The sequence below is a fragment of the Typopeltis vanoorti genome, chromosome 18 (genome assembly GCF_054136105.1).
Source record: "Typopeltis vanoorti isolate ZY-2024b chromosome 18, IOZ_Tvanoo_1.0, whole genome shotgun sequence".
Classification (NCBI taxonomy): Eukaryota; Metazoa; Arthropoda; class Arachnida; order Uropygi; family Thelyphonidae; genus Typopeltis; species Typopeltis vanoorti.
In genome coordinates this window covers 21,771,564-21,799,443 of record NC_143566.1, presented here as the reverse complement: position 1 = coordinate 21,799,443, position 27,880 = coordinate 21,771,564, and the positions used below count along the sequence as shown (strand labels likewise).

General features: G+C 36.0%; 1 protein-coding gene across 1 annotated transcript in view; it reads right to left on the bottom strand.

Moving 5' to 3' along the window:
- The window catches only part of LOC150096534 (annulin-like), a 250,503-nt gene extending 222,879 nt beyond the window's left edge, over positions 1-27,624 (bottom strand). Inside the window, exon 1 of the mRNA XM_090408550.1 lies at positions 27,046-27,624. Coding sequence (XP_090264676.1) covers positions 27,046-27,181 — 136 coding nt within the window. The 5' untranslated portion in view covers positions 27,182-27,624. The remainder of the gene's footprint in view (positions 1-27,045) is intronic.
- Between the last annotated feature and the right edge of the window lie 256 nt (positions 27,625-27,880).

The window sequence follows — 27,880 nt, the reverse complement described above, 5'->3', positions numbered from 1 at the left end:
GAAGTGGCCTAAATTGGTACAAAAATGTGTACCGAAGAATTATCCAAGAGTCGTAGAAAGTCCGGTTCAGTATAGTGTTGTGTCCACGAGGGTTGATTTAGAATCGTAAAATCATTTTAATAGCGTGAGTCAATTTTAGAGCAGTGGTAATTTTAGCTGATCTAGGAAAGACGATTAATAAATATTACCGTTCGTCTATAGCGTTAATTATGGTAACGCCGCTTCTCGGAAAGCGAAAGCTTAAATGATTATCTGTAGTAATGTTTGCTAAGGAAATTAAACCTTGCCAATGGAGTTATGATAAGCTTATTATAGTAATAATAATAAATTATTTATGACACACACTTACCTGGTCTATAAGAGATCAGTGTTTTAACTGATTTCAGAGACAATGTGCGCTTAATATATTACGCTTGCATGTATTATACAGATTTACACGAAATGCCGCACGGTGTTGAATCGACAGTTGATGGAATTCAACCAATTAGAAATTTTCCATATCCAGTTCCCCTTACCCTGGAAAATATTTGTTAAATTTACGCTTTTTACAGTTGTAATTTTTTATTTATTTTTTCCCCAATGCAATTTTTTCCTTATCTGTTTCTCAATCTAAGGCGAGCGATCGCTCGTCAGGCTTATTCAACAATCCAACAGTTTTGCTTTACTGTTTATGCTTCATTTTTCGTTTCGCTTAGAAGCACTCCATACTCAGGTAAGCTTCTAATGCTGTAAATTCGTCTGCATTATATAAACTGTTCACGCAGATGGTTTATGGGACATAAGCAAAGTCATGCGGCATACGTAATTGGTGAACTTTTTTCCCTTCTTGCTTGTAGCTGCGCCATTAGTAATCCCATGTAAGCAGACGAGAGCAACTTTTTTTTTTTTTTATGTGAATCCCACCCACCAAAGTAAGTAAACCTATAAACTGGTATATGAGCACCGCGAGTCGCCTATGAATTAGATAATCCGGAAACCCTGCTGTAGAGGCCAAACATGGAACGTGTTCAAGAAAAAAACTGTAGGTCTCTAGTTAGTAGGGTGGTAGCCGGCTCCCCACCAGACAATACCACTTCATTCAGCACTTGAAGACATCACAATCATCCATGCTCCAGCGCCGTTACTTGAACACTTTTCGTTCGCAACAAGTATATCGAGTGCGTTAACACAGTATAGTTGCATTTTGCAGACCTATCAACTCTTCCGATTTAAAAGAGGCCACATTTTTGTTTCCTATCTCTCTCCAATGTTTCTAATCTTCGTTTTTTTTTTTATTATTAACAAGAAAGAAAAATTTGTATTTTAATATGTTTAATCTGCCCGATTGTTTAATAAACAATAACTGAACTTAATTGACGGCAAACATCATTTAAAGTTCTCTACGATATTTTGCTTACTAGCATTTGATTTATTTATACATTATTGTTTTATATGCATCCAACTCATGAAAGGTTGTAAATCCTATAGCGCATTACTACCCTGAACCTGCACTTAAGGATTAGATAATCAGGAAAAAAAAATAATAATCCAGAAAAAAATAACTATTTAAACTGAAATTTCGACTTTTCGGAATTTTCTCGTCAGTCAAACATCAGAAGTTTCATGCTACTTTTTGCAAACATCAGCTTCTTAGCCCTATTGGACACGGGTAAGCATTTTGTATTTTTAATCACTTTCTCACCTTAGTATTCTTAGCAGAACTACTAGGTGTGTGTGTGCAGACACACACCTAGTAGTTCTGCTTCTATTGCCATTGGCTGCACAAAAGTTCCTCATTCACCAGCTCACAGCAGCATTGGTGTTATAGCGACAATGCTGTGGTACTGTATACAGTAATCCTACTATTAATCGAATTCGTAACATGAAATGAAATAAGCTCCTCGTTTAATTTTGAATGTTCAGCGATATGCATTGGTATATGTTTTCATATTATTATTGTAAATGCCGTGATTAGAGCTGTTTTATTATTATTATTTTTTTATTCAAGTCATCCACAAAAGGTTATAAACGTATAATACATTAAGAGTACCGTGGGTGGGCTAAAGATTATATATATATATATATAAAGCAGCTAACGCCTTTTATTTCCTTATAGAGAGTAGGCGAGGCCGTTTTAGTCCTGCCTTTCTTTTGGAGAGTGAGAAGGAATTTCAATCTCCACTGGTAGCCAATCAGCTATAACTGGCCCAAGATTATCACTATTTATAAGCAGCATCCAATGACGAGACGACTGACAAGTTTCGTCATCTCTTTGTCCCTGTTATGTTATTGTCTGAAATAGTTGGTTTCTACGGTCGATACGGGGCAAAAAAATTCCGCTTGCCTGTGCCAGAGATCGACTAACTCAGGAACCAGTCGAAGAAAGCTTAAACAAAAGTTCCTCTAGTCTTTTCTTTGCATCCTCTTAGCTAGGTCGCCCGAAGTAAAGGATTTTATATTTTTTTACATCGTAGGGGACGCTGCTCTTGAGAATTCATGCTGCTAGGCCTCCAGAAAGCTCGTACTAGGTTATAAAATTCACCTTCCATCTCAAGACAAACATTCATGCTCCACACGGCAGGATTCAATCCCTGTTGATTGGAGATCGGATATGCTAACCACTCGGCCACCCATGATGGCATATATTAAATAATTTAAATCAGATCCTTAGGGAAAATAAATATACACACATGCATACAAGAGAAAACTAAAAATCTTCATGTGCTCTATATTCTTTTTCGAAATTAGTTTTTGGAGCTCCCTGTATATATTCACTGGTCTAGTGAAGGTTAAGTTTCTCCATAGCTGCTAGAAGAATGTCAGTACATTACACCCTTCGATTGGAAAATACCCGATTTTGATTCTCGTCATGAGAAAAATCTTTATCTGGGCTTTTCATTTCAAGTTGATTACCGATCTCATACGGAGGTAGTAAGATTTTTTTTTTCTCCTGGAAACTTGGGGTTTTCATCCCACGTGGAGATATATCTGCCAAAGAACACATCAGTTAATAAATAAAAAGCTATTAAGGAGCAGTAGATGGTGGACAGTAGTGTGCTGTGTAGATGGAGTGCCCTTCCACGATAATGCACGTAGTGAAAATAACCAGTCAACAGCTATCCGTCATTCAGCGTAACCGTCAGATAATTAAATTCGCTAATCTTTTAATTTCTGAAAGCGAGTAGGCGAGGCCATTTTAGTCCTAACTTTTTTATGATGATCGATGACAATTCGACCTTCACCCTTAGCCATCACTGAAAGCTAGCCTAAGGCTATCAATGATACAAAAGGTAACCCGGAAGGAGACTGGCAAGAGAACTCCTGTCATCTCACAGTTCCTTTACCTACGCTGTACATAATTATTTGAAAAATATATGTTCTACAGTAGATTTTCTTGAGTTGAGGGGTTAAAATTCGAGTTTCATGGAGAAAAACCCTACTTGTCCTTGTCAAAGAATCTCTGAAAATAAGGGCTTAGAAAAAAGATTCTCTAGTCCGTGACTAGAATCGAATTTACAGTAATTTTTACAGGCTGCCTAACACTGTGGAAGGAAACACCATTTCCATGGGGTTATACTTTGTATTATTTCCAAAACGTTCTCGAAATTAGCTCAGCTTACTCCACAATGGATATCCTTTTTTATTATTACAATAGCAAACCCACTTTTTTTTAAGGGTATGTTGCTTTTTTGCATGGAACTTAATGGTCCATCCATCCATTTCTCTTTTGTCCAAGACAGGTTGAGTCTCCTAATTAGGGGGTGTGTTTTAGACAATTAATGCAACCATCCAAGCTGTCCATTTGCCTGTTTTAAGGGATGTAAAAACTCGAGTTTCCGGGAATTTCCGTATGTTATTGGTGAACTCACTTGTAATTGAAAAAGCCTGATAAAGGTTCTTCGCATCATAAACGGGATTCTAACCCAGGTCTTTTCAACCCAATGGCTCCTTCGAAACCAATGGAGCCATGGAGGCTCTGACTTAATGTCAGTAATATAGAAATGAAAATTATTTGGTTGTAGGATTTTTCATTTTGAAATCACAGATGTCAATATTTACTTAACTGCTTGACTAGATATTCTCAGTATTTCAGTGAGGCTAATATCTTCAGAATTATTCATGCTTAAAATTTCTGAAATAAACTGTGTAGACACAGAAATGAAATAACTAAATTAAGTATTTACAACCTGACGTTTCGCTAGCTCATCTAGCCATTATCAAAGGCATGTTTAAGATACACATTCAATGGAAACTAGAATTACAATTGCTTCCAGAACAAGGGAGTGTAAATGGAAGACGATAGTAACGTCTCTACAGCGATGTTTCGTGGTTATTGCTGACTAGGAGTAGGGCGGTGCGCCAAAATATATTCAGAATTCCACCATCGTTTCTGTTACAGTTAAGTGGGTTTTTATAACGCATGAGCCGTTTCTAGGAACAGTCTGTGATTAAAACCAGTGTCTGTGCATTAGGTTTGCTTTTTTTTTCGCCAGATGACACCGTCTTCATCTAGGAATGTTGGGCCAGTCCACTTTTTGGTTGTTCATACCGAATATATTTTTTACGTTCTTTTCTTCTAACAATGATGATCTGTCTTGTTTGTGCAAAATACTGGATCCCACATTGAAAAGTCTCCAATTTGAGAAATTGGAGACTTCTCCAGAAATTTGTAAACGCTTGATTTTGTGTTGTTTTAAGAGTGAGAAGTTTTTCTGTTGTAGTTTGGATATAATGATGTGGTGTATATATAGTCATGTTGGCGGATGTTCTCTCTTATTTAGAGGTGCACTGTAGTTTAGTCAGGTTGTAAACACTTGTTTTAGTTATTAAATTTCATTCTCGTGCAGGGGTGAATTCTCCATGCTTGCTGCAAGCTCATTAATTGAGAAAGAAGTAATATTTATTTGTTAATAAATGCATGCATTTATAAGCATTCAATTTAGGCTTTTATTTTTGTAGACAGAAGACGTCTTTAGCTTGCGCGGCAATAATTGAGCTTTGCGTTGTATATCGAAGGCCGATGCTTGCTCGTCTAGTCAAAGCTACGTTGGCTTGCTCGGTTGTAGGAGCTTCCAGTTCCTCGCAGCAGCACTGTGATTTCATGCGCGCGCATAGCCATTTCACGTCATCTCACTCTGTTGCTTAAACACAGGCCATACCAGTCAAAGTAGCTCTAGCCAGTGAGCTTCAGCCAGCCTTTACAAGTGTGCGTATTGCTTGGGGAAATTAAGTTACAATCAACTTTTTATGACGATGTTACCGACTAGTTCATAAAGAACTGTAGGGTAGAATTTGTATTCAGGTAGCTAAATTGCTAAAGAGAGAATATCATTTGTAAAATAAATGTTGTATTTTTATGATTAAATGTACATAAATTTCTAAATATATAGTTTTAAATGGTCAGTAATTCATTATTCCGCTAATCAGACTTCAATTACACCTCTCACTCCCTGAATGATAACAAGAGCAAGCGTGAATTTCAAGACCAGCATTCGCCCCTGTTCTCGTGTGTATTTAGTTTATTTCATAAATTTTCAACGTGAATAATTACAAGTACAAAAATCTCAATGTGGAAGTTTTCAGAGTTATGATTATAAGAACACTGTACTAGTTACAACATTTCATTCGTTAACTCTTTATTTCGTTTTGTTTTATTTTTCCTAGGGGTTCATTTCTATTAAGGAAGCTGTCTGCCATTTTTACTTATCGATTTTTCAAATCTCATTTAAATGAAGTCTCTCTTTCTCTCACACTGTGCGTGTTCGCATATATTTAATCAGCTTCCATCCTTGGTAGCAGCAATGAAGCAGTTTCATTGGTGAAGGAATTATTAAACCTTGAGGAATTCCGGAAACTTAAGTAGTTCCGTATTTAAGTAATTGCCCTTCCTTTCTCCTCAGGTCGTGCGTAGGACTAATAAACACCTACAACTCACTGTACTACGTCAGCTGGTTTGCAACTCACGATCAACATGACTCATTATGTACTCCACAATGGCTGTCCCACATTGATATTAGGGGGTTACCGTGCCTTTTAAAAATGAATTTTCATGAAGCAAATTTGTTTTTATGGTACTGTAATTGGTTTTGCTGCCCCCTAAACAAGCTTGAGAGTTCATTTTAAAACAACAACAGTCACTCACTTCATGCTATATCAAGTTTTAGTTTTAGCACGTGATTTCAGTTTCTTTTTTTAAATGTAATCCTAAACGGTATTTTTTTACTATGGAAAACAGCCGGAAGCGACAGTCGCTAGGTATGCAGTCTCAAGGCCACGGAGGACTTATGAAAGCACGTGTATGTATACACTTAAAGGCATGCCATGCACTCAAAAACATGGCTAGGACTAAGGTGACTAAGTCAACAACCCAATAATTTCGCAAAAACACCAAAACAGTAGTCTGGATGAATAACAGATGAGGAAATATGTCTCTTTTTCTGTCTTTATTCTCTTATATCATTATTATTCGAAGTATAGTATGTTGTGCACAACTTTCATTATAAAATTCAGTCAGCATTTTAGGTGCAACATAGCAAACTAGAAAGAACTTCGATTAAGCATACTGTTACTTACAGACTTATGTAGAGCTCAAGACCATTTATGTATGTTTGCGAGATTTAAAAACTTGTTGACACTTAAGTATTCTTCGCTCGCTCCTTGTGTTTTTCATTACGCAAGGCCTACACCACAAACACATGGAGATTATTAGGATAAAAACTGGAGTTATAAATGACCGTGACCCTAACTGAAATTCCAAAACAAACAGTTACAGTTTTAATCAATTTGATAAACAAGTGGTGTAATGAAAGATGTAGAAACATCAGTGGCGGGGTAGAGGAGAGTTATTTCTCTCCCTCCCTCCAAAACCACAAAGTTTGGGGGGGAGGGAGAGAAGGAATTTAAATTTTGAGGTAAATAATAAAAAGTATGTCAATATATTATCGAATTGTAATAAAGTGAAATTTTTAATTTTAAGATGTGGAAGCTTAAGTAGTTCCGTTTATATAATTTGAAACTATTAGAAAACTTCAATATTTCATTTAATTTATTTCATTACTTTTGGAAATATTAATATCATTTTATTATTAAATAAAATCTTAAAATATGAAATTAAAAATATCTCATAATGTTTCTGTTTTTAAATTAAGAGACTGGGGGTCGCTCTATCACTTGTATTGCTTCCTCATTAGCATTGATCCTAGAACATACATTTCAGTATTTTAGTTTCTGATTCACTCATATCACTAACTGGTCCAGTGTCGACAACCGTTTTAAGTTATTCCTTACGGTTTGCGACATATTTCCATTCATACTTTAGTGAACACTTTATGGATTATTTCAGGAAAACAAGACTACCAAAAAACCGATCCTTAGCCAATTGAATAAATATCCTCGAATTACAGTAAGGAAACTGTGTATATTATTCAACCACAGCCGATGTTTGCGAGTAGAATCCCACTGTACGCATGGATGTCTGAGAATGTTTTAGCAAGGTACATGAATTCCATGACCAGTGTGACTACCGTACTACTTACTGGAGACCTGAAGTTGCTTGAAAACGTTGCATCAAAACGTTTGATTTAGAGCCGTTTCCTCATTGTTTAACCATTAGTTCACCCACGAATGACACTGATGTACGAAAGATTTAAACTTCTGTGTGTAGGGTTCACATAAAAAAAAAGTCAAAGATATCGCTTTTTTCTCCCCTTTGCTCTGTCATAGAAGAGGAGCATGTCCAAAACTATTTGGGAGAAATTTCTTTTGAACAAGTTTAATTTTTCACACCACCTGAATAGCCATATTCAGATAGTTTTCTAGACCGGGTTTCCGACATTTTTCTCTTCTTGATGAATTAATAGCACCCATTTCTGATTTTTTATATAAATTCACGTGTTGGCTTCGGTAAAAAAAACTAATCTAATAATAATAATATAAACATATATAAAAGAAGTCGTGTACTAACTAAGTAGAAGGTCGGCTGTAATTTTAGAAAAGGCCACATATTTCGATCACATTTTAGCAATGCTATTAATAACAGCAGCAATACCAACGATATTATGATACGAATTATTTCAGAGGGGAATTTACATTCTCAGCGATCTCAACAATGTCAACTAAGTAGCAATTTTTGAATTATATCTAACTAGGGTTCCCTCAGTATTTGATTCACTTTTTGTACAATAGTGAGACATCGAGAGGCTTTTTATGACATATCGCTTATTGTTTTTTTTTTTTAGATTTATTTTTCGATTTTAAGCAACCGTTGGGGATTAACGATGCGACCTGTAGCAGGCTGGGGCATTTTATTGTCTCGTACCTCCTTTACAACTCCATTCTCTTCATTTTGGTCTAGTTTGCGCGAAATTCTTAGAGAATCTTAGGGTGATTAACGTACCCACTTTCTAAACCGCAGATTGTGCGTTCGAGTCTACCATGGACGTAGGTGTTTGTGTATGTCTTTAACAGATACAAGTGAATTTTATTATTCTGGGTGAGACTGGGACCTTTTGGAGGCCTAAAGTGGACTGAAAACGTTTTATGTTTGGCGTCTAAAGTAGGATTTCCAGTTATTTTACATTATACTGAATTTCTCGGGAGTCCTGCCCCTATGAAAAAACTGTATTCCAGATTTAGTCGAAATCGATTGAAAGATGCTACTCGCATAAGGTGTCTGCGTAAAATGCGACACCCTTAACTACCCTCTCTTCTTTCTGTCGGACTGAGCTGGAATTCTTAGGAGAGCTGAATTAGCTTAAAAAACAACTACATTTCAAATTTCGTTCAACATACGATCTGTAGAAGTGTCTGCGGAGAAAGAGGTGGAAAGGAAGAACAAGTAAGAACATGATTGCATAAGTTAATCGAACTACAGTTATGGCCACACGTATGAATAGCTTCAAATAATTTATTTAAAGTTTTATCGGAAATGGATAATAAAGAACATATAGAAAAAATAAAAATCAATACAAATTAGAACTTTCGTACAAATATGCATTAGTTCTAATAAATGTCATACATGCTTGCTTATAATCCATTCTGGAAGTATTGTCGTATTCAGTCCCAAACTGGAAGTGACCATAACACCAATTTCATCATTCATTAGCAGCAGTGCATTTGTAGCTTTTCATAAGATTTCAATTTCCATTAGTGGAGTGTTTGCGGACAGTGCGTTACAAGTGTGGAGTCTGAGATAAAGATATCATACGAAACAAAGTAAATGTATACGTTGTTAATAAGACGTTATTCATCCAGCTTCGTGTTTATTTTTCACTACTTTCTTTAGTCAGAATATTAAATATTCCAATCCTAATATCTTAAACTTGACTAGCCTAAATTTGACTTTCTGAGGCTAAGGTCTCAGAAAGTCAAAGTATGGCTTTCTAGGTTGGTCCCATAAACAGTGCTCGAATCCGATTGATCCAGATGGGCTATTCATATAGAGTACTAAATGCGAGTATATTATCGAAGCAAACTCGTTCATCTCCACTCGATGCATATGAAGCACTTTATTTGGGTTTCAACATTCTTGATTCAATGTATATTTTGCATCCTGCGTAGTACACGGTACCACAAACTATTAAATTGTTACAAGACAAAGATACGAGCAATTTTCCAGTGAATATATTTTTATTAATGATAAGTAACTATACTATGTTAGGTTAGTGAGGTTCTTCGCACTGATTATTGACAAATTACTGCTGTTTGTCAATAATCAAATTACCATTCCATTGATTCTGTTGATGATGGTTTACCTAACTGTGCCGTTTGCAAACAGTTTGGGATGGCACAATAATCAGGGTAGCGATTTTCGTCTCCCGATGGTGTAAGCACCATCCTACTTACTGGAAGCCTGACGGGTTTACAATTGCTGTGGGTAGGAGAACCGGATTTTTAACCCTTAGTTCACCCACTAAATATAATAAGTGTACAGCCTTTCGCGGAAGCGAAATAAAACAGTGCTTCTTATGAGAATTCGTCGTATAAAGTTTGTATCATTCTGTTTATGCATTCAAAAAACAGTTCCCGTCTCAAAAGTAGCAACTTTAAGGGGGGGGGGGAAAGAAATCAGCCTTTCGTGACAGTAGGCTGAGTCAATTACATATTGCATGTATGGCAGTAACTGGAAGTGAGACGAGGCACAGTTTGAAGAATAATTTCTGGACGAGACTCAGAAAATAACCAACTGAGTATAGTATCCCTGAATATTCTGGAATTTATCAGCAGTGGTGAAAATAGTGAAAATAGTGCGGTCCCAAAAAAAAAAAAGTTGTTTTTTTCTTGTTATTCTAAAGTCTGACGGCTTTCCTAAATCCGTCCAAACTTAGAATATTGTTCTCGCATTTGGGGTGTTGCTCCTTAAGAATTCTTTGGTTATAAACAGAAGAGAGCAATCTCCCCTTCTCTCACAGATTTTCCATTCACTTTTTCACAGACGCTCTTTTTTCTAGAGAATGCCTTTATATGGATATATGATTAGTGCTGCTCCACCAAATTTGCGCAACTATTTCTCCGTTTTCCTCTGGTCATGTAAGAACACCAACAACCACTCAGCACCATCCATACAGCTCCAAACTTGTGGAACTAGCTTTTCATCCTCTTTCTTTATTTGAAAAACCTCTCCCTTTATTTGGAACAGCCTTCTTCATACAATTTTTCCCCAATGAACACAGTCCCCCACATTATACAGAAATAAGTAAATACACTGGGACTATTTTGCCATTTTTTTTTAAATCATCGATGATAAGAAGTATTTAAAAGTTCCGAAGAGTGAATATAAACAGAATTCACTTACTGATTTTAAACTGTGATAGTCCGAATTTTGTTATGCGTAATTACTGAAGTCACCAAACTTAAATAATGAGTACTTCATACACAACCATCTTTGAATTTTTTTTTTCCCATCTTCCTTCATCTCCCAAAATATCTCATAAAATGTATTTACATTTTAGCTTTGTTATGCGGTGGCAAGTTTCTCAAGAAAAAGTTCATCATTTAGAGATTAATTCCCTTGAGCCTTTAATGCACAGGTGGGGGAAAACAGATCCAAAGTTTTTCATTAAAAAAAAAGAAAGAAAGAAAGCTTAACACCGCTTAACGCGGACTGCGAAAATGCTGTTATAAGCGCGTGCTTACTGCACGTGCTTATTTAATCGAGGTTAAACAAAGGTTTTTCTGTGTTTGTTTAAATTCTTATAGACAGGTTCTTCTAGTATGCGATCCATGTCAGGGGCGTCAACTGGATTGTTGTCCTAGATTTCATAGGCCAACGTCGTGCACGGTATGAAGTCAAGAGCTGATTAACCGGAGATTTTCAGATGCATCGTCAAGACAATTTAAGAAAAAAAGTTTTGGTTTACTCTAGTTCTTGGCACTGACTGCTCTCTTAAGATGGGTCAAGGTAGGTGAACAGACTCACAAGGATGGGAGAAGGGCGAGAGGAAAAGAAAGGTCTGCGACATTAAGGTGAAGTGAAGTGCAGATTAAGTGTATAGTTCGTATTTTCTGTTACTTTCGTTTATCCTTTGTTTCCACTTCTGATATTTGAATAATGCCGTTATCATTTTCATTACTGAGTAAAATCTCTCAAGAAAGTCCATGAATAAAGTAACTTTACTGAGGATGTTTGATATTTGTAACAAATGCAACGTATTTTCTCTACACCCTCAATGATGTCGAGTGCTGTTACAGTGGAGAAAAGAAAATTATTTATTAGCATGCCGGACGGTATAGAGTATACTTTTGACGGGGACGCATTTAGGATCTTGTAGTCCTGAAAAAGTACCATATTTCACAACAAACTTTCACTGAAATGCCACAAATTTTCGGCTCTGTTCAATCAACTTCAGTTCCTTTTGTGTTCCTTGCATTTTGCTAAATTCGCATATTTGTGCTGCTGGATTGGCCATGGAATTTTAGGAAACAACGGTAATTAACTAATATACACTTTCATTGAAATCAGTACACTGGACTTTGAATTCTGTCCTCGAAAAGTTGTAAATTATAGCACAATTAGTACCACCTTGGAAGGGTTGATGATTATATAAGTCAGAAACCATTTTCTGGAGACCAAACGTAACTTTTTCAAGTCACATCAGGTCTCTAGTAATCAGGATAATGGTGATTTTACACAGTGCAGTGATATTTGTCTACCACCTAGAAGCTATGCACACACGTGAGTTTCCGTAGCTTCGGTATCAATAAATGTCCTTTATTGATACCGAATTTTGTTAGTTGGTAAAACCTGTGTTCTAATGCCATCCAGAACGCGAAGAACCTCTAAGGCCTTTTCCGTTGAAAGTGAGTGAGTTACATACAGTGAGTTATATACGAAAGTGACCGAGATTCTCCTATTAGAAACTCAAGATTTTTCATCTCGCGGACCAATACACGCAATTCGCAGATAATACACGACCTCTTAAAGCTGATATTTTGGCTGTAAATCCAAACCACAACGTTCTAAGAACCATCAGCAATAGAGTGGGATTCAAATTCGCAGCCCTGTTTACTTGGAGAGAACGGAAACTTTTCAGCAGACAGTTCGAAACATGTTAAAACCAGCCATAGGGTTTAGTTAATCAGGAGTCCTTAAGTAATGGGCAGTTACTGTTCAAATGCAATATGCCGAACTGGGGTTTAACAGCAAAGGGCCGTTTCTAAGTGAATCCATGGTACATGGGTCTTGGTACTTTTACTTCACGAAATTGGAAGATTTATCGATTCATAATAAGGCTTAAAAGCTGAAATGGACTTCGCAGATCTTTTCGTCATTTTAAATGGTGGATACTTGAAATCCAGGTATCGTACAAGCTTTTTTAATTCCAAATGAGATCAAATTCTCATTTGATCATATTTGATCAAATGAGAATTCGAGCTACATTCCCAAAATAGAAAACCTTGCCATGTTTCTGGATGGCCGAATGAGCAGCACCTCTGCTTTCGTAATGGGAGTTCGAATCCAACCATTTGTCTTTACGTGATAGATGATTTTCATCTACATGGTGTGAGATCGGTAACTTCAGCAGACCGGTATTCGGAAGTGACAGAAGTTCACAGATTATCCGATAATTTCTAACACCCACAGTACTAACGTACAATGAGTTTACGACCCTTCGTGAGTAGTAGGATTAGCGTTAAAAGAAATAAGCATTATGTAAGGCAGAGAGAGGAGAAATAGGGAATTGGTAACTCGGATCGAAGGATTTTTGATAACCTGCCTGACGAAGAGTCGCTAGAATGAGATCGAAGTTTTGTGTCTCCATCCGAGGGGCGATTGGATAGTTTCCAGTTCAGAAGTGGCACCAAAAGTCTCGCCGGTTTATAGTATACTTTAGAGGTTCGTTCGTTGTCTGTGTGTATTGTTAGTCTCTTCACTGTTCTAGAAAATGATCGCGCAATGTATGGTTAACAGCGTGACTTGGGAAAGCGTTTGTCTCATTTACGTTTAAGTCGCATGTTTGTTTTTAATTATAAAAATTCATTAATTCTGACGTATGATTGAAATACAGAATATTCTGTTAGAAAGTCAACCAGCACTAAGCCACAAAGTGAATATAGCTATACTACTTATCAGCTGTCTGCATGTATATGTGTTTATATATATATAGGAAGTTTTTTTACCTTGGGTATAATAAATATTTTACTTGGGTTAAAGATACCAAGCTATTTTAAACCTGGTTTTAATCCATTTCCCAAGTAAGCAAACAGACAAGTAAGCCAAGTTTGCACCTGCAAGTAGTGCAAGTCTGGATGACCCGCACGTAGTGCAAGTCTTAGGCAACTCGTGGTAAAGGCGGAATAAGCTCTGATCACTATTCTTAGTATTTACCCTTAATGCAAAGCACATCTTCTTGAGGAGATGTATGATGCTATGTATTAAAGACAAGGGGCTTCTACCCAGACCGGTTTCGACCTTTATTGAGGTCTCATCAGTGGGAGCCAGGCTTAGAAATACCAAGGTTTAAGTAATACAGAGCTTATAAATATTTTACCAAAACAAGTTACCATAAGGTGCTTTGACCTTATTAAATAAAAATCTCAGGATGAGAGATAGATATAGAAAGTTTTTTACACACACACACACACACACACACAATCGCCATGATTTAAATTGGTACTGTGCATTATCCCTAATTTTTTATTATTTTAAAATGTGACATCAGTATAGCAAACTGTTATTAACAGCATGCTATATCGATAACTTCATAATATACGAAGATGTTCTTGTAAACCAAATACTGAATTAATTTCCAGATACCTCCATTTCTCTTACTTCAACCGCATACACGGGATCGCTACGAATCTCAAAAGGAGGATTACAAGGAAAATATGAATTATGCATCGTAGCATTTTTATAATTTTATTATTATTTATATAATATTTGATCACATATCTAAAATATTATATTTTGTGGCCATTTATATTTATCGACAGCCTTTGCATTATAATCTTAATTAGTGTTGTTTACGGAATTGCTTTATTAATTCATTTGCGTAGTTAGAATTCAAAGCCAGTAAGAGTAAAATAAAAATAAATAAAAAATGTTAAACTTTGAAAAGGCTGAAAGTTGTCGAATTTGATCAATTTTTAATGATGGAAAACCGAGAGGCAAAAACAGAACAATGTTGACGAACGATTTGCAATGTTTAAATGACAGTTTAGATGCTCTTAACATTGAAGAATTAAACAAGATTAAATAATAATCTAAAATCTTTATGTGACTCGCACCCACGAGATTGGACACCTGTAGTACATTAGTACCATGGAAGGACTAAGATTTGTTAATTTTTATTTCTTACATAATCCAGAAACCTGTTCTAGAGACCAAACAAGGAACTTTTTTTTTTTTTTCAAGCAACTCCAAGACTCCAATAAGCTTGGGTGGTTTCCCACCCAATGCAACATAACTCAGATTCATTGCGAAATGAACGGCACATGCTACATTAAATGCACTGAATGTAATTGGTATAATGGGATCACATACAAATAATGCATTTTTAAATCAGAAACGTAACATGGTCAAGCTTCCCATTTAAAAGCGCGCCTCAGATTAGATTAAAATAAAATTGTTTACATTACAATTAATCGAGATATAAAATTAAAACGTATTTGACTGAAGATTGATGCATTTGGCTCCACTGGACCAAATGCATTTCATTTCAAGGATTTATATCCAGGATTATCTATTATTTCATTTTCAGCAGAATATTGGATCAACTCAAGTGCTATTTGTTTGCCAGTATAGGGGATTGTTGTGAAGGGCATTGTCGTCAGCCCTTAAGATAATCCGAAAATACATTTTCTATTTATGAAGGCAAATATGTCTTTTTGATCGTTGTAATTCACTTTTTTAAGTGTGTAAAGTAATTATTATAGAGACTGATTTTACGTTGATCCATATTTATTTGATAAGTAACATTTATGGAGCTAGTTGTTAACTAATCTGAAATTTAAGTATCCGATACGTATAATTTTCTTGTACAGCATATACTAAGAAATAAACTATGGCAACAGCCAAAACATGCTTTTATTGCATACTTTTTCAGGATAAGCAGAGTAATTCACATTTATAATCTTTCCAGGGAAGTGAATATTAGTCACGATTAGTTGAGCGTCACTTCTATATTAAGAGGCCATGAAGTATCCGTATGACAACACTACTGCACTCCTCCTACCGCCTACCCAAAGCAAGACTCACTGACCACTGTGCATACTTATATTTAGTCAACATATCGTCGCCTTTATTTAATATATAGTGGGTGTGAGCTGCATTGTATTTAACGTGATGTGTTTCCCTTAAAAAAAAGAAAAAAAAAAAAGAAGCTTTTTCATCTGTTAATAGGATAATAAATTAACATTCACTGACGAAGGTTACGTTGATGGACGTGTTTTTTAAAGTAATTAAACAGGTTTCTTTAATTCCTACACGTATTTGTGCTTGCCTGCTTTTTTACATATTGTTATGCTAATAGGTCTTTATTCAACGTTCGGTTAAATGAAGACAAGCATTTTAAGTTATTTGAATAGTTTAAACAATTTAAATTGTAAATGAGCCGTCGCCGAAAAAAACGATACCGATTAAAATTCGCCTCGTCTTATTTTTTCTTAAATCAGTATCTACGGGATCGAAATCAAACGATTGTTTCAACTGCCGAGAATTGTAGGAATGCTCTTTCAACTGAGTTACGGAAGATAATTCGATTTGCTTTTTTTTTTTTTTAAATTTACTATAATCAAAAATTTAAAGCGAAAAATGATGTTAGATGATAACATTTCGATTTTACTTTATTTAATTCAAGGAATTATTTAATGTTAGCTATTCATGAATTTATGAACGAATAATACATTTGTGCGAAAGCTAACGTTATGAAGTTGATTTTCAGCGATGGAATTAGCAAACTAAGGTTTAAAGATTTTATCAATATATATTATTCCACAGTTAGGGAATCTTCTTTCAATATTCTTTCGAAAATTAGCACAGTTTTGTTCACTTGAATTTATTTTTTTAACTTTTATTTGCCAAAGTATAATCCCAATTATTACACCATTAATAGAATCCGGATTTGAAAGATCAAAGCAAAACATGAGGCGGATTTCGTCAAAAACAGGACAAAGTTCGATAAGGATGTCCTGCTTAGGACAGTTTCTAGCATATGGGAAAGAGAGGAAAGGATGTCGAGGGACCGAAAAACTAGCAGTGTTCTTGAGCTATTAATTGTTTTCCCCCTTAACTTTGGAATCTCTAAGCATGAAGGAGAACTATTATATTATTTAGTAAGTTTAGTAATTACCTCCACCCTCAGAACAGGATGTATGGAAATTATTTCCTCTTGTACCACATACGATATTACGAGCGATGCTTTTCTCAGACAGCAGGAGAAAGAAAGAAACATGTGAGTGGTTAATGCCGTCCTAATTTGTCTTCATATTGTTGTTGTCTTAATTAGGTCTCTCACACATCATGAATAAAAAGGAATATGCTCAGAATTCTTTTATTTGTAATAACAGTTTCAGATTTTTCAAACTTTTTTTTTTTTTTTGTATTACACAAAGACTTGTCCTTTAGAATTACTACGGAACATTCTAAATTTAAATGTATGGTTTTATATTAAAAATATTGTATATATTTTATGGGATAATCATCAGCCGTAATAATAAGCCGTTGCTATTCTTCCAAACCTCAAATTAAGGAATTAAAAACATTTTAATTCCTGGACTCATTTTGAGTCCATGAAGAGAATTCTATTTCATTCATTTTAGAATTCTTCTTTCTTGAAGAATTCTAAAATATTTAGAACTTGACTACCACATTTTTCTTTTTCAGCCGTGCTAATGACGTAAACTTTCTCTTTTTTTTTAAAGAAAATTAACGATCTTGCATATAACAGTAACAGCAGTTAGCCTATCCACAACATAAGTTGCTTTCGATATACACTGTTTTGATCAAAAGACTGGATCCCCGAGAAGGGGCCATGCATGAGAAAGAAGCAAGTCTTCACAAGTTCAGATCAGGCCGAGGGCAATTGCTGAAACTCTGTTATTCCATCACCAAAAGCGTTATGACTTTTGATTGATTTACTAAGCGGTAAATGTTCTGCTGGAAAAAAATCCCTGAGGCTACTGATTCAACCAGTCAATCCATCATTTTCACTACGGCGACTGACTGATAAAGGCCCCGTGTCAAAGAAAATAGGACCGAATATATTACGGAAGTCTCACACGTATCTGAACTGTGTGTGGAATTTATTCCCACACCTAGAACTATTATTATTAAATTAAAGCATCGTAAATCTGCTTCATTATGCTGTGAACTAAGGGAAACAGCTTAAAAGGATACAAAAATCAAAAGACTTTATATAAATTGTTACTGATCAGAGAAAATAAATAAAATTGCTTCAGCAGGAAAAAACCTTGGAAATAAGAACTAACTGTACACCATCTAGCAAATAGACATAATTTAATACAGCAGTACCACTTCCGGCTAACAGTTTCAGTTGTTTACGTTCGTATTCTCTGAAGTATTCTTTTAAGTCCTATGTAAAGTTTTATTTCCTTTATCTGATACAATAAGTAGTTTATATAAAATCATTTGGTCGGCCTTTCCTTAAAACACAGTACCTTCCCTTTCATGTTAGGCTCAATGACCTATCAAGGTCAAGTAACTTAGCTTCTTAGACACCCGTTGCTGCTTACGATAGGGCTGTTAATCCTATCTTTGTCGTTTGCTACGGATGTAAATTGCGTGTTTTCTTCTGCCTGTTTACCTGTTTTGCGGGATGATGAACTAGAGTTTTCCGGATGAAAAAACCCCCCACCACCGTATGAGGACAGGTAAACCGACCTTCAGTTGAAAAGTCCTGATAAAGATTCTTCGCATCCTAAACGTGATTCGAACCCGAGTCTTTCCATCCAGAGGGCTTTGTCTATACCGACTATGTACGGAGGCCCTCTTAAACTCAATTCGTGTGGGTTCCTCGACCCTCTTAGGACTGGTTGAGCCCTCCTAGTGAGGATTAAGTATGTATTTTATGACTGTAGATCCGTGTATGTTCACGGGCCGGTTTGCCTGTTCTGAGGGAGACGAAAAAACCCGAGTTTACGGGTGAAAAAAACCCTTTACCTCCGAATGACACCGGCTAACTCACCGTTAATCGAAAGAGACCAGATAAAGGTTCCTCACGTCATGGATGGGAATCGAACCCAGGTCTTGCCGACCAAAGGGCTTCGTCCATACCGACTGAGCTACGGAGGCTGTATAGTTTTAATAATACTTACTATGAAGGCCACATGGCTTAGTATTTTTGAAATAAAATAGGATAAAACATCACCCCTGGAGCAGAACAAAATAATTAGCGACACAAGAGAAATCGAAGAGGGAAACAAAGGAGGAATGGATAACTGGCTCGCGTCACGGGTTCGTATGCCCGTAGTATGTTTTATGTGTATGGCCGGTTCGCATGCTTTGAGAGATGGAAAACCCCCTTCTGTTTCATATGAGATCAGTCAACTCGCCTTCAGTTGAAGATCCCCTTATAAAGGTTCTTCACATCCTAGAAGGTTTTCGAATGGTCTTTCCAGCCGAAGGACATTGACGATACGGACTGAGCTTCGTACGAAGGCTCTCGACATGAAGAATAACGATTCTAGTGTATTTTCTTTTCATACTTGTAGGATTTTAATCTGAAATTTATCATTTCCTGATTCTCACTGTTTGCATTCAAAGCTGCAACTCGCTAAAGGATTACAACCTTAAAAGCTATAGGACTTCTACCGGGTCATATTCTGCGCAGGTAGCAGACAGAAAAATAAAAAAGAGAGAACTTTTCCTTACATGCATATACGCGGGATAGCTCGAGTCATATGAAATCCAAACATGTCTACATGTCATTGAAAAATTTCACTTGTTTCAATGGTGTGTAATTGCTGTTGCACGCTTGACTGGTGCTTCACTCATGGTGCTACAGACATTGCTGTAGTACCACAGTAATTTTCGAAAGCCGTTGGAAAGCAAAGTGCATTAAGGACTTGATACACGAACTCTTGACTGCAGGGAGAAATAAAAGGACAATGGCGTCTGCAGAGGGTGTTTACTCAGGGTCTTGAATCCCTTCTTAGAAAACGATCATGAAAAGAATATCATAGCGGAGTTGCAGTGAACTGAAGTACTAATGACGAGGGCACGTAACGACCTCATTTCTACAGGTCAATTCCAGAATGCAGTAAAAGCTATGTCGGTTTTTTTTTTTTTGCATTGCCCTGTAACAGACGACTGGTTATATGCAGGCACTAGTTGGCGTATCGATGATTTGCATCCCATGAAACACTGTACCCTAGTAAGAACTACCCTGGCATTCTGTTTTAAATACTGTGCGCCGTAAGATTACCACCACATGTGATGCCATCAGTGATCGTAATATGCCTTCATATATCCTTTATCAAAGAGCATAGGAAAGCTCATTATGCACGAAGATAAAAAATATATGTATATTGATAAATAAGCTACAAGTTCATCACTTTCCTCAAATCCTCCCCACCCTCAAAAAAAAAAAAAAAAAAAAAAAAAAAAAAAAAAAAAAAAAAACGAGGAATAGTTAAGCAAGCAACCGATTGAAGCATTTCAGATTTTCCTGACTTTGTTTCTCTTCCAGTTCTGCAGCGCACAGAATCAGAGAATCAGTGCAGTCCTATCTTGCGATCAGCCAGGAATCCATATCCCTTTCGGCTGTCGCGACACTGCCTGTGTTATGACAGTTTTGGTTTGTTGCAACGCATGACTTCTAGACCAGCGTTTCCCAAACTGGGGGCCGTAGGTTTTGTTGAGGGGGGCCGTGAAATAATGAAAACAAATTTAAAATGTTTTAAGACTAAGTAGATTTTTTTATTTTAAAAGAAACGTGTTTAACTTTTATTATTTATTAATTTTTTTTGTTATTTTTTATATTTTAATTGAAAAATTCACACATTGGTGTTGGTTCACAAACTTTGCTTCCTGGGTATTTCGGCGCTTAATGAATGTTTCATTTCAAAGCAGTGGTTAATTGTTACTTCGAATGCTCTCCAGGGAAGCTCCAAATCTTCCTGTCCCTTTCATCACGCGTTCGTAATCAGGGACTGTTGATATTGATTTTATATACATATTAAAACTCGTTTTATATTATCACTGTCATCCGAGCTAGTTTTCTGTTACCAATAAAAGTTTCGCATATACTTCACATATGAAAAAAAGCTTAAACAAGTTCATGTGGGGAGATAGTAACTCTCTTGCAGTGGTAAACAACACCCCTCCCTAACAGCCACTGTACTGCAGAGGCAATAAAACAAGTACTTTTATTATGCCAGTGAATTAGGTATGAGGAGTCTGTGTAATATATTTCTTAACAAATAGTGCAATTAGAGACAACTGGGATAAAAACACACTAATTAATGAATCACATGTCCCCTTATACAGAAACTATGCTGTATAGACTGAAACAAAACCATAGGTTGCATGGGCAAACACAGTATCTAACTAAAAACTATTGTTATTAATTAGATGTGTGTGAGTTCGATTTCCAAAGGCAGCAATAAAATTCAACCGAACGTGTTAAAATTCGTAAAAGTATTAAAACTAAGTAATATATATATATATATATATATATATATAATGAATGTTATGGCAGTTTCACATATGGATTACCGTAAAGGGAGAAAAGTCACAAAAGAGAAAAATGTTCCTGGTCCTGGGATTCCCTTATTCAAGTAATATTCACTAATTTCATGTTATCAGTCTGTGGTGTGCCAGTATCGGTAAGTGGTGATATTATTTGATCTATTGTACGTTAACTAATTTAACCCTGAGATGGATAAATGGCTGATAAAAAAATAAAAAAAAAATTCCCGCGAACAATCAGAAGAAGCAGAAACAGACTCAAAAAAAGGAACAGTATTTCATATTTTACCGAACAGCCCGCGTCGTCTTCAGAATCAAACGGTAAGAGGCAAAAAATGTAATATATGCATTTGATTTTTGCAATATTCGCTGTGTATGTTTTGTATTGAATATAAATACAATAAATATTATAATAATATATCTCTATTACGATTTTTTTTCGAGGGTGGCCGTGAAATATTTTAATTTTTGTAAAGGGGGCCCTGACATCCAGAAGTTTGGGAAGCACTGTTCTAGACCAGTGGAAACAACACGCCCTCCCTTAACAGCCACTACTGCGGAGGCAATAAAAACAAGTACTTTTATTATGCCAGTGAATAAGGTATGAGCAGTCTGTGTAATATATTTCTCAACAAATAGTGCAATTAGAGACAACTGAGATAAAAACACACTAATCACATGTCCCCTCATACAGAAACTATGCTGTATAGACTGAAAAAACAAAATCATATGTTGCATGGGCAAACACAGTATCTAACTAAAAACTATTGTTATTAATTAGATGTGTGTGAGATCGATGTCGCAAGGCAGCAATAAAATTCAACCGAACGTGTTAAAATTCGTAAAAGTGTTAAAACTAAGTAATATATATATACACATAATGAATGTTATGGCAGTTTCACATATGGAATTGGGTTGAAGAGAGTTAGCATTTCAACTCAATTGTCAGCTATGCTTTTATCTTTCGGTTGCGCGATCTTTTGTTAATACCGCACCAATCATATGCACGTATTAATAACCTGCCTTTGCTGTCTGTTTCGCGTTAGGCTGAATTACCTTAAAGGGAGAAAAGTTACTATCTCCCTACATGAACTTGTTTAAGCTTTTTTTCATGTGTGAAGTATATGCGAAACTTTTATTGGTAACAGAAAACTAGCTCGGGTGATAGTGATAATATAAAACGAGTTTTGATATATATATAAAGTCAATATCAACAGTTCTTGATATTAAAATATAAAAAATAACAAAAACGAAATAATAAATAATAAAAGTTAAATACGTTTCTTTTAAAATAAAAAAAAATTACTTAGTCTTAAAACATTTTAAATTTGTTTTCTTCATTATTTCGCGCCCCCCCCCCCTCAACAAAACCTACGGCCCCCAAGGGGGCCGCGGCCCACAGTTTGGGAAGCGCTGTTCTAGACAACATCGTTCGCGTCGGTGGCCTTGAGTCTTCGTTGGTCATATTCACTTCCAGTATCTTTTGAAAGCAGCCTAATTAGATGAGTGAAATGTATGAAAACATGACAAAGTTTATTTAAACATTGAAATCGAATTGCATTTTTCTATTATTGAAAAAATAAAGGAATGTGATCAGAAGACACTTGTGTTTTCGAAATAAGGTTGGTTTGATATGAAGGTTATCAAAAACTACAACAACAAAAAAAATTGACTGCTTTTTTTCGTCAGTGCAAGTCCTTATCCATGGTGACGTGGCTACCTTCGAAATTTTCCATTGGAAATATAAACCAGTTTTTTATTTTATTTCGCAACCTGTTCATTAGTTCTGTCACAGCCGGTACCTCTTCTATTGATGTAGGACTGCATTTTTTGGGAAAGCAAAAGTTGCAGAAGAAACGTCATTACGCAGAATGTTGCAAATATGTAATATTCTTTCACAGTTCTGTCAGAAGAACGATCCTGCCTTGTGGTTGGAAAATTGAGTTCATACGATGTAGTAGTGCTCTTCCTCCTGGAAACATGATGGTTTTTCATCATGCAACCTGTAACAAATGTTACCTGTAACCTGCAGCAAACCTGTAACATGCAAACCTGTCAGAGAACATCATTCTGTTTACACGATCATGCACTCGCCTCGTGGCCATCATTGCTTTGTTGCCTTCCATAACCACAATGATGGACCAAGTAGGGCGATGCAAATTTCGTATAAGACAAAAACGAGAGCGCAGACAATGCATGGTTGATTCTTTGGTGAGAAATTGGTGTTTCAACTAATGAAAATAAAATATTTTAAAAAAAATCTGTTATGTAAGTAAAGTGGTGGTCTTCTTTCTCCTACCGTGAAGTTACCTGCCACCTAAATACATCACAAACATATATCTACTCCTGTAGTGGGATTCGAACCCATGGGTTTTGCGTTAGAGAACGAAACGCTGCCTCTTCTTAAAGCATTTGCTAAACGCTTAGAATTTAAAAGGCTTAAGATAATCTTAGGTTGTACTTCATATGACTGTCATACTGGATGTAGGATGGTTAGGCCTTATTGGCTTAGTGCCCAGCCAGTTAAACTTGACTTAATTCTGCAATTATTTAACAATCAGTATAACTAAGTAGAACAGATTCATGATTTAAATTTAAAAAGGGATTGACAATATTAAAAAATACCCTTTTCTCTCTTAATACTGAGAAATCAGCTATATTTTTATTGTTGCGCAAATGTATACAAATATTAAAGAAATAGTAATACTTTTTATTGAGGAATATTGCGAATAAGAAATTGAATATATATTTCATGCTCGTTAAAATAAAATTTGTCTTCTAAATTCAACCGATAAGAAAGATCATCTTACGTTGTGGAGAGCAGTGCGAGTTCATCACAGCCGTGACGCGAAAGATTTGCCCCTTATAATTAAGGGATCGATAAATTCTTTGCGTTTATCATTTTGTGTCTTTAGTTTTGAGATGATGAGGGGAGTTACCAGAGCCATTTTCCTAGTGCACGGACGTTGGTATTCATAATCTTGGATAACAAGGAATATCACATGGTTATTTCTGGACGTTTAGCGGAGATTCATTTCCTGGGGAAGATTTTATCTCCTCCAAGAAATCAAATAATACCCCAGAATAACCAGCGATTGTAAATCCTGCTTGGGAATTGTGTTTGAAACTATATTTTCAGCTGAATTGCGCAGGAATACATTGGAATTAGATAAAGTAATGGCTTAATATAGTTGTTTTTGCGTGATTGTTTACCTTCATTTTATGACAAGATTCTAACCTGATATTTATGTCTCTCCCCCCCTTTTTTTTATTTGTATTATTACTGTAGGTTAGACCAATACTCATCATGATGCATCATTATGAGCCTCTTCAAACAAAATCATATCGTCCATTTTCATAATCATATACGGCAATTACCATATGCAAATGGTTATTATATACACAAAACTTTAAAAACAATTTGTTTTTTCTCTTTTTCCCTTCCTGTTAAGAAAACGTTATGTTGCTACACCTGTACCGCTCGCACTGAAGAGCTGCGAATAAGTCGGGCGTATCTCTTGTTAAGAAATTTAGCTGTCACGTGCAATTTGACGAGCAAGAACATACCAGGACGACATTCCTGACTTTCTCTTCCTTACGGGGCGGCATCATAAGTATGAATGAATACGCCGTACGCAAAGCCCAATTTCCTCGTAATGCAACCAGACCACTTCCGCTTTAGATGGGAACGTACGTCTAGAATTGCAATTGGAGCGTGAAGAGAGTCAACAGTTTAAATTAACCTTGCTTCTAAATGAGGAAGATACGGAAGAATTCCCCGAGTGGTAAACCTGCTGTGCGCTATTATACCATCGCTCTCTCTGACAAGTGTTTTACTTCTTAAGGGATTGCTTTCTTTAAAACTATTTGTGATATGAAGTATCATATTTCTTGACGTATCATGGAATATTTCTAGTGGCATTGTCGAAGGGTTTATTTTTAGACAACAGAAAGAATAAGTAAATACAGCGTTTAATATATTCGCACCTCCTGTTAGGTTGCTTAGCCTGTTTATCTGTGAGAAACAGGCTAAGCAACTAAATTAACAGCAGTGCTCTAGTTGGATGGATTCTGATGATATTTGATAAGCCTGGAAATTATAAAATTTCGTCGAACCATTTAATTTCGTTTTTAAATCAAGAGACAACTTTTGGCATTTAAATGTGTAAAATTCTGTACAATCAGTGTGTGTGTGTGTGTGCATTTCGACATGTAGTATACAACTGAAAAAGGAAATTGCTATGCTAATGACATCATAATCCAGTGAATTGACGATCAGATTAATCCAAAAACTTTCATGACACTGCAGTAGAGTTCAAATAAACTGGCTGTAATGAATGTATTAGCAGATCACAAGGCCACTGTGTTATGAACGCTAACTATGGTCTTCAATTAATTCCTAAGTCATCATGCATTTGTATGCGAAGAGACCGGAAGTGATGGAGATATTAATCAGAATTAAACCGAAATGCAACTGATTTAAAATTCGGTATTATCATTTTCATATCTGCTCAGAGTTACGAGACCACGAATCTTAGGCGATTTATTAACTGTTTTAGTAGAATTTATCACTTAGCACTATTTGACTTCAAGAGAGATATCAGTGTTCATATGACATGTTCTTGGATTTATTGTTCGCCATAGTGTCGCAACTATACTATACTAATAGACTACAGCTTTATCTTAATTATCTGTCTACTCTGCATATTTTTTGGCATAAGATTCTTTAGTCTGTTTTACTAAAACAAATCTTATTCATTCATCTTGGAATTGATATTAACAAAGATTTGTTAATATCAATAATATCAAAAATAATAACTTTCTTTCGACTTCACGGATTCAAGCTTTAACGTCAGAACGTGTGTGTGTGTGTGTGTGTGTGTGTGTGTGTTCAAATGGTGATTTGTAGATTATCGTTGACATTTCAGTTTAGGTCAAGGCAAGTATTCAAGAGAAATGGTTTATTCAGTACACGTGACACGAAAAAGGAATAAAACGACAGCAGTGTTAAATAAAGTAGAACATTCTGGATGTACCATTTGGAATGCAAGGCCACGTGCTCTAGAAGGAATTATGAGATTAGCCTTCAGATGTGAAAGATTTTACCACAGCGAAATTTTCTTTAAAAAAAAATCATTAATTTTTAAGTAGCACCTTAACTTTCATTATAATTTTTTTTTTAGAATTGAGATTGTATATTAACATCAAATTAGACATTTGTTATCAGCCAAACTATTCTCATTGCCCAGTTAAATTGATGATCAATATGATATATGATGAAAGACAGGGAGGTAAATCACGTGATATCCGTTCAAATAGACACGAGGTTTCTGATATTCATCCGGTATTTTAGAATCTTTTGCACTCACAAAGATTTTTCAGAGAACAAATGCTGCCTATATAGAGTGTGGAAATTACAAAAACAAATCAGCACACTAACCTAGTTACATTCAATTTATTGATCGGATAATCTGCTATCAAAGTATTCAGCTTTTTACTAAAGACAAAGTAAAAAATAAAAAAAAAAATCTAAAAGCTTACTTTCATGAGAGTGTGGAAACCCCACAAATGCAAAGTCGTAATACTGTTTTAATCAGTATTGTTCAGCACGAACTTTACTATATATATATGGGTATTTTTCTGGGAAAGTGCGTACGTGTACACTGAAACAAGACAAGCTTTAAAGACTACGCATTTGACTGTTGTCAAACGTGCAATCGATATGTCAATAGCGTAATGTTTTTGACATTTCGATTCAGAGTTATCAAAACAAAACGGAGGAAAAAGTCAGTATTTTATTCATTGAAAAAGTGATATGGGAAAGAAATAATAAAATGAAAATGATAGCAACGTAACATACAATAAAATAAAAGACTAATCTCTTAGCCCATACTGTTTTAGTGCACAGTATATGTACTTACATTGAGAATCACCTGTAGCTTTTGACATCTCAGTTGCTTCCGACGATGGTTTTCCAGGTGTTAGAATTATGTCAGTGGTCCCATTTTCTCTGTTGGGCGTAAACTGAGCCCTGAAGGACGATGGACAGTTGCCCATGATAGATAAGTAGAGCTGTTCCGCTGTAACTACACACACATATACCAGCTTATCAAACAGGTCAACGCTAAGATGCACGAGCTGCAAGCCGACGCCGTTGCACTGTACGTTTTTGGAAAGGGGAAGTGCCTAAAACTACGTTAGCGTCGTCTCGCAACAAGTGTATCTTTAACCAACCCCGCAAAGGCCTCAACAATATGATGGCGTCTCGCGTCTCAGCGTTTTAAACATTCATCCGGGCCTTTCTGTCCAAGGCGTCAACGTAGTCCAGGGAAACGCCGGAAATGCTCTCCTCCTCACTTGCCCTATGACCCTTACAAGTCACTTTAGCTAAGGACGCACGCCGGCCTGGTAATAATAGTAAAAATATCAGGAATTTAGTTTTGTATACTAAGGAGCACACTGTTCCCTAACTGGTTTGACAGCTCTAGGCGGATAATTCGGCGAGGCGTTAGCTTGTAAACTTTCTTTCTCTCTCTCTCTCTTTTAAACGCACGTACTACAAATGCTTGGAATTTCGATGCTGTTATTGGACTGAAATGTCTGTTGACAATCCTGACATGCTTCAAACATAACGCCACGCCACCTTACGTCAGACATGCCTCCGCACTTGTAGAGGTGAACTTTCAACGCTGCCCATTGCCACATTAGTATATCTCATTGATAACGTAAGAATTAAATCATCTTCTAGCTTAGCCA